We start from the raw sequence: 8286 nt of genomic DNA, 5'->3' as shown, positions 1-8286 counted from the left end.
ATGCCTCAGCTACTTAGTGAGGCCCTCTGCAACTCGGTGAGACCCTGTTTCAGAGTAAAGAATAGAAAATTGGGCCGGGCATGGTGGCGTACGCTTGTAATCCCCGTGCTTGGGAGGCAGAGACAGGAGGATGGCGCAGGTTCGAAGCCAGCTGCGCGCGCTGGCTTGGGAGACCCTGTTTCCAAATAAAAATGTAAAAATAGGTCTGGGAGTGTAGCCTGGAGGTAGAAGGGCTTCCAGGAACCCCAGTACCACCAAAAAAAAAAAAGAAAGAAAGAAAGAAAGAAAGAAAGAAAGAAAGAAAGAAAGAAAGAAAAGAAAAGAAAGAAAGAAAATTGGGCAGGGGAAGCCGGGCGTGGTGGCGCACGCTTGTAATCCCAGCATTCGGGAGGCTGAGACCTGGAGGATCGCGGTTCGCGGACAACCTCAGCTACTTAGTGAGGCCCTCTGCAACTCAGTGAGACCCGGTTTCAAAATAAAGAATAAAAAATAGGGCAGGGGGTGTAGCTCGGAGGTCGAATGCCCCTGGGTTCCATCCCCAGACCTGCGGGGAAGGGGGAATTGGGCAGGGGGTGTAGCTCGGAGATCAAATGTCTCTGGGTTCCTTACTGGGGCTGGGGGTGGTAAATAAAGCCGCTAAGGGGCACACACACACACACACACACACACACACACACACACACACACACCAGCAGTTATTTCTCTGCAGTCAGCAGCTCAGCCCCGTCGCTCCCGGTGCCGGGGAGGGATCCAGGGCGCAGAGGTGATCAGCTGGGACCCCAGGAGGGCAGGATGGGGGCGCACTCCCTCCCCGCCCTTCCCCGCGGGCGGGCGGCGGCTGCGCGGGGCGGGCCGGGCCGGACCCTTGGCCTGGGTCCCAGGGGGCGGGCCGGGCGCGAAAGCCCGGGTCCCTCCCAGGCGCAGCAGAGCAGGCGGGCAGCCATGGACGGCGGCGGCCCCTTCGGCTGCCCCATCTGCCTGGAGCCGCTGCGGGAGCCCGTGACGCTGCCCTGCGGCCACAACTTCTGCCTGGCCTGCCTGGGCGCGCTCCGGCCGCGGCGCGGCGCCGGGGGCCCGGGGGGCGCGGCGCGCTGCCCGCTGTGCCAGGAGCCCCTCCCCGACGGGCTGCAGCTCCGCAAGAACCACGCGCTGTCCGAGCTGCTGCAGCTGCGCCAGGGCCCGGCCGCCGCGCCGCCCCCGCCCGCCGCGCCCCCCGAGCCGTCCGCGCCCCGCGCGCCCTGGCCGGCCGAGGAGCCCGTGCGCTGCGACGCGTGCCCCGACGGCGCCGCCCTGCCGGCCGCGCGCTCCTGCCTGTCCTGCCTCGCCTCCTTCTGCCCCGCGCACCTCGGCCCGCACGAGCGCAGCCCCGCACTGCGCGGGCACCGCCTGGTGCCGCCGCTGCGCCGGCTGGAGGACAGCCTGTGCCCGCGCCACCTGCGCCCGCTGGAGCGCTACTGCCGCGCCGAGCGCCGCGGGCTCTGCGAGGACTGCGCCGCCCAGGAGCCCCGCGGCCACGAGCTCGTGCCGCTGGAGCAGGAGCGCGCGCTGCAGGAGGTGGGCGCCGGCCCGGGGGGCCCTCGGGCGTGAGCGTCGCTTAGCCCCCTCCGGCCTGGGCAGTGCATGTGAAGTGCCCGGCGGGTGGGAGGAGGGACGGCAGAGCAGGCAGCCAGGGCCCCGGGGCTGGAAGGCGCAGGGGGCCCTGTGGGCGGCTGCCGCCGGGGACCCCGGTTCCCCGCGGTTCCTCGGGCTGGGGGGGGAGGGGGCTCAGGCGCGGCCCCATGGGTGTGGCAGGCCACGGAGGGCGGCGAGAGTGGACGGGGCACGCACAGAGCCTCTCTGTTCCGGCCGTGGTGGGAGCGTGTGCTCAGGGCCCCCGCTGCCTCCCGCCCCCGGTTTCCCTTGGCCTGCTGCCGGGCTTAGAAGCCTCTGGCCTTGGGATTTTCCGTCTCTCCTGCCTGGAGCCCTGTGACTCATAAGACCCAGGGGATTTGCCCGGAATCCCCTTTTTTTGGGCCTCGATTGAGGATGCAGGCCCTTTGGGGACCGTGATCCTCAGGGCAGCTTAATGCCCCCTTGGCAGTCACACACACACACACACACACACACACACACACACACACACACACTCTCTCTCTCTCTCTCCTCTCACTCTGTCTTTCCCCCCTAGAGCAAATTCTCAGATGAATCTGAGATCCGCCCTGCACTGGCCCTGGTGTACCATGGGACATGAGGGCCACTCCAGGTCTCACCCATGCACAGGCACCACTCCACAGGCACCCTCCTCCTCTCCCCTGGCAAGCCCTAGGGCTGGGGCTCAACCCTGTACCCATGGAGGGTGTCACCCACAGGCTGAGCAGCCCCAGGTCCTGAGCGCCGTGGAGAACCGCATGAACGAGCTAGAGACCTTCATCGCCCAGTCCCGGCGCACGGTGGCCCTCATCAAGGTCAGCTCCTCCCTGACCTCCATCCCTGGACGCCCCCGCAGCAGGCTCTGGGCAGCCCGAGCTTTCAGCTTGATGCAGTCCACTCCAAACAGGACCAGGCTCAGGGCCCTGCCCTGCCCCATCTCGTGCAGCCCCGCGACAGGCTCAGGCTGGCCCCTCTTTCCCCCAAGAGGGCAGGGTGGACATGTGGGGTCCCAGAAGGATGGGGCCAATGGCCAGGCCCATCCTTTGCCTTCATCGATGCCCTCCTGTGCAGAGCGCAGCCGTGGTGGAGCGGGAGAAGGTGAGCCAGCTGTTTGCCGAGGCTGCTGCCGCCCTGCAGGGCTTCCAGACCCAGGTGCTGGGCTTCATCGAGGAGGGGGAGGCTGCCATGCTGGGCCCCTCCCAGGGTGACCTTCGGCGACAGGAGGAACAACACAGCCGCCTGACCCGGGCACGCGATAACTTCCTTCAGGTCCCTAAAGCCGACTCAGTGGGCTTCCTGCAGGTGAGGGCGTGGCCCAAGCCACAGAGGGGACGCGGGGGAGGGGGTGAGGGCAGGGGGTCCCTGGCCTTCCGGGCTGTGCCAGCCTCCTGGCGGCACCGCCCCTCCCCAGCCAGGAGGACCTGGAGTCAGCAGAGCCTTAACAGACACTTGTCTGGCACAGGAGCTCCTGGCACTACGGCTGGCCCTGGACGAGGGGTGCGCCCCTGGGCCTGGTCTTCCCCGGGAGCTCAGCTTCACCAAGTCCTCCCAAGCCGTCCAGATGGTGAGAGATGTGCTGGCCTCGGCCTGTGCCAGCCAGTGGGCGCAGCTGCAGGGACTGGATGACGATGAGGACAGGCTGCAGAAGCTGGGCTCAGAAGGTGGGTGCTCCCCACGCCTCCTCCTTTCTGGGTTCCTGACACAGGCCCCCAGCCTTGGTGCCCATCCAGGGAGAGACGAGGGCAGCTGTGTGCCTGTCACAGGGAGGGTCTCGAATTCTGCCAGGGACTGGAGCCATGGCTCTGGAATGACCAGTCGGCTCTTTGGCTCCGACCTAAAGGGCAAAGGGGCCTCCTAGCTGCACCTCCCCGGGGCTACGGCCCAGGGAGCAGAGCCCGCCACGCCTGCACGAGAAGGCAAGGTGCCTGTCCTCAGGTGGCTCCAGGCGCTGGGAAGAAGTGGGGTAGGGGGTACTGCCGTTGCAGGTTCGGGGGCTGGGCAGGCATCGTGCCCAGCAGCCCAGCCTTGGGCAGTCTGGGAAATGCCCTCCACCCATCTCTTCTGCAGTCGATGCGGAGTCCCAGGACCCAGACAGCACAAGCCTCCTGGAGAGTGACACTCCCAGGGACTATTTCCTCAAGTGTAAGTGGCCCCCAGCCGCCTGCTCCCCCGGGTCCGCCCAAGGCTGCCGGGCTGGTCTCAGGCGCGGACCCACATTTCCCTGGCACCCGGTTGCACTCTGGTCTCTGGTTCCTGGGGTGAATGGAGTCGGCTTGGGGTGGGGGGCTCAGGCGACACCGAGTGGTGATGGTCGCAAAGGAGGGGCAAGGCGGTATTTAGGGGAGGGGGCCGCCTGCGGGGGACCGTCCCGCCTGAGCCGGGCCCTGAGTTTTGCATCTCTCTCCCATCCTGGGCCCAGTTGCCTACATCGTGGACTTGGACAGCGACACAGCCGACAAGTTCCTGCAACTGTTCGGAACCAAAGGGGTCAAGAGGGTGCTGTGTCCCATCAACTACCCCGAGTCACCCACCCGCTTCACCCACTGTGAGCAGGTGCTGGGCGTGGGCGCGCTGGACCGCGGCACCTACTACTGGGAAGTAGAGATCATCGAAGGCTGGGTCAGCGTGGGGGTCATGGCCGAGGGCTTCTCCCCGCAAGAGCCCTACGACCGGGGCCGCCTGGGCCACAACGCCCACTCCTGCTGCTTGCAGTGGAACGGGCGCAGCTTCTCCGTCTGGTTCCACGGGCTGGAGGCGGCGCTGCCCCAGCCCTTCTCGCCCACCATCGGGGTCTGTCTGGAGTACGCCGACCGCGCCCTGTCCTTCTATGCCGTGCGCGATGGCAAGATGAACCTTCTGCGGAGGCTGAAGGCCTCCCGGCTGCGCCGGAGTGGCGCCCTGGCCTCCCCCACTGACCCCTTCCAAAGCCGCCTTGACAGCCACTTCACGGAGCTCTTCACCCACCGGCTCAAGCCGGCCTTCTTCCTGGAGAGCGTGGACGCCCACCTGCAGATCGGACCCCTCAAGAAGTCTTGCATATCCGTGCTGAAGAGGAGGTGATGCGGGGCCAGCCTCCTCCTGCAGAGGCCTCGGGGGAGCTTGTGTCTTGGGGTGCAGCCTGCCCCAGGGAAGGCACAGACCAGACAGAGGTCCTCCTGGCCTGGCCTGCTCACTTCTAGAGGCCTTCACTTTCTATAACTCGGCCTTCTACCTCTCAGAGAGGAGGCCCTGGAGCCTTGTTTCTGGGGGAAAGAGTTTCAGCTCGGACAGACCTAGGAGGCCCCAACCTCTCCTTTTTCAGGTTTCCAGAACAAAGTCTGAATCCAGTAGGTGCTCAATAAACGTTTGCTGAATGAATGTCTTCCTTCTCCGCCCTCTCTTTCAGCCCCAAGAATTCCCAAGCCTTCTCTGCTTCCAAGAGCTGGCCTAACTCAGGTGGGCTGGGGGGACGCAGAGCCCCTGCTCAGGAGGAAGGGGCTGAAACAGGCTATTGCCCTTTGAGGTCCACCACTCCCAGCCAGAGGTGGCTCCAGCCAGGCTATCCTGGTGTTTGCTCCGAATGGTTCAGCTCCCACTAGCTCTTTTTATCCCGTGTGTGTGTGTGTGTGTGTGTGTGTGTGTGTGTGTGTGTGGTACTGGGGATTGAACCCCGAGGCATTCTACCTTCAAGCTAAACCCCCAGCCCAATTAAATTAATTAATTAATTAAGCAGTACTGGGGATTGAACCCAGGGGCAGTCTACCTCCAAGCTACACCCCCAGCCCTGTTTTTTATTCTTTATTTGGAAACAGGGTCTCACTGAGTTGCAAAGGGCCTCACTAAGTAGCTGAGTCTGTCCTCGAACCTGTGATCTTCCTGTCTCAGCGTCTGAAGTACAGGGACTACAGGTGCACATCACCACACCGGGCTCTTTTTATCCTTGATGGCACAACCAGTTCCGGACCAGCCTTTGGCTGGTGATGCCGCAGATTAAACAGCACCCCTTGAGCAGCCCGCGAGCAGGGCAGGTCGCCGGGGCGTGGTGGGCAAGAGCTGGAGACCTGGAATTCTTTCCCACACACTTTCTCAGCCCCTGGAGGGAAGCGGCTGAGACCACCCCAGGGTGTAGCTGGAGCTGAGAACATTTACAATAAGGGGCCTGTTTCGTCTGGAGTTACCCTTACATCTCCACACCCCGCCATTTGGCTGCAACACTACACTGGTCCTCCAGGGTGGAGACCCAGGGCCCTGCACCTCAGGAGAGCCTGTGGCGGTCTTCCCAGAGGGCTCAGTGCACCCCAGCCTACAGGACGGCTGGGTTTCCAGGCTAGACGCCTCCTGTGGCCCAGGTGCACCCGGGGGTGGGTCCACAGAGCAAGGGGCAGACAGAGAGGCCACCCAAGCACCACTCGAGGTCAGGCAGGACAATGGATGAGTTATAAAGCCAGACAGCAAAGCCATACAAGTCCTGCCCTGGCTGCTTCAGGAGCTAAAAATAGCCCCGCCCTCAGAGCCCGCCCCCTCGGCCAGGATGTTGTTTTTCCAGGCGGGGCCTCCCAGCTCAGTCCAGGCCCTTCATATTCTCAACCCGTTCCCATGGCAGCCACAGGTCTCCCAGGTCCCAGATGTCCCAGCCCGGGAGCCAGTGGCTCCAGGGACCCAGCCAGCTTCCTAGAATCCCACCCCACCTGGCGCTGGCCGCCACCTTCCTCAGGGCCCTGCCCAGCCCGTGCCACCTGCTCTCTTATCTTCTTGGCATCATCCACCCCCTCTTCCCTCGCAGGGGAACCCTCTGCCCCAGACCTTGCAGGAAGCCCTGACATGTTCTGGAATGCAAGCTTGACAAGACGGCTGCACAGGCCCGGAGAGTCCTTGGTGGGATTGGCCACAGCCGCTCGCGAGTGTGCCGCTTGCGGAGCGAGTTGCAGCTTTCAAAGCCCGGCACAGGACTTCTTAAAAGGAACATCTTAATCCCCAATCCCAGTTTAGAAATGTCTACACAAGTCACATGGGGTGGCACTTGCCTGTAATCCCAGTCCTTGAGAAGCTGAGACAGGAGGAGCACAGGTTCAAGGGCAGGCTCCACAATAAAGCAAGACCCTCCACAACTCAGTGAGACCCTGTTTCAAAATAAAAAATGAAGGCCAGGCGTGGTGGCGCACACCTGTAATCCCAGCGCTTGGGAGGCGGAGACAGGAGGATCGCACAGGTTAGAAGCCAGAGTGCTGGCTTAGGAGACCCTGTTTCCAAATAAAAATATAAAAATTAGGTCTGGGAGTGTAGCCCGGAGGTAGAAGGGCTTCCAGGAACCCCAGTACCACCAAAAAATAAGATAAAATAGGGCTGGGGGTGTACTTCAGAGCTATCAATCACCAGCCATATAAAAACAGAACTAATAAAGTCTGACATAGCCAGGTGTGGTGGCACATGCTTATAATCCCAGCATTTGGGAGGCTGAGACAGGAGGGTCATGGTTCGAGGACAGCCTCGGCTGCTTAGTGAGGCCCTCTGCAATTTAGTAAGACCCTGTTTCAAAATAAAGAATATAGCCGGGCGTGGTGGCGCACACTTGTAATCCCAGCATTTGGGAGGCTGAGACCTGGAGGATCTTGGTTCGTGGACAGCCTCAGCTACTTAGTGAGGCCTTCTGCAACTCAGTGAGACCTGGTTTCAAAATAAAGAATAAAAAATAGGGCAGGGGGTGTAGCTTGGAGGTCAAATGCCCCTGGGTTCCATCCCCAGACCCACAAAAAAAAAAAAAAAAATAGAGCTGGGGGTGTAGCTCAGAGGTAGAACACCCCTGAGTTCAATCCCCAGTACCAAAAAGAAGTCTACCACAAGTCAGGTGTGGTGGCACACACCTGTAATTTCAGTACTTGGGAGGCTGAGACAGAAGGATCACAGACTGGAGGCCAGCATCAGCAATTTAGTGAAACCATGTTTCAAAATAAAAAATAGGCTCCATCCTCAGTACCCCCCCCACTACTACCAATAATAACAATAATAATAATATAAAATAAGGCTGGTGATACAGCTCAGGGGAAGAATCTTCCTGGGTTCTGTCCCCAGTACCACAAAAAGAGAAAGGGGGGATGTCTAAACACACACACACACACACACACACACACACACACACACACACACACACACCTCTCAGCACAGTGATCCATGTAAGCCGCCCTGCTCCAGGCCCCAGTTCCCACGGTCCCCAGAGCCTTGGCAGAGCTGCCCGAGGGTCTGAGGTCTCAGAAGCTCCTGCCAGAGCCCCGGCCAGTCTAGACACTGGTGGGGGGTGAAGGCTTGGGGCTGCGGTGCTGTGAGCGGCTTGTATACAGCTCCTCTGGGCCAGGCTCGGAGCCGACCTCCACTTGAGCTCCCTGGGAAAGTGAGCTCCAGAATTGCAAACAGCCAGCTGAGAACAGGCTTCAGCTTCTCTGCCCTCTTGGCATCTGCAGCCTACTGGGTCCTGTAGCCTCCCTGCCCGGGGCTTCTCCACACTCCAGGAGGGAAGAGGCCCACAGTCCTGCCCTGGCCTTCCTCTGCTCCCTGCCCAGGCCCAGGGAACATGCCCCTCCTCTCCTGAGGCCGGGAGGGCTGTGGCTGCTGTGGGGCCTGACCAGCAAGATGGGGCGGAACCGGGCGTGGCTGAGGTTCACAACCTTCTCTATTGAGCTAAAG

The 8286-nt window shown here is 61.8% G+C and overlaps 1 protein-coding gene across 1 annotated transcript; it reads left to right on the top strand.

Moving 5' to 3' along the window:
* Positions 1 to 942: 942 nt before the first annotated feature.
* TRIM47 (tripartite motif containing 47) lies at positions 943 to 4689 on the top strand (the record flags this gene model as incomplete). Its single annotated transcript, XM_080713562.1, has 6 exons — positions 943 to 1554; positions 2349 to 2444; positions 2701 to 2931; positions 3092 to 3290; positions 3697 to 3771; positions 4049 to 4689. 6 exons carry the CDS (start codon positions 943 to 945, stop codon positions 4687 to 4689), a joined length of 1854 nt encoding a protein of 617 aa, XP_080569688.1.
* Positions 4690 to 8286: the final 3597 nt, after the last annotated feature.

Source organism: Muscardinus avellanarius, assembly GCF_963383645.1.
Source record: "Muscardinus avellanarius genome assembly, chromosome: 16".
NCBI classification, from domain to species: Eukaryota; Metazoa; Chordata; class Mammalia; order Rodentia; family Gliridae; genus Muscardinus; species Muscardinus avellanarius.
Note: the sequence above shows the minus strand (reverse complement) of the source record. Positions and strands in the feature narration are given on the sequence as shown.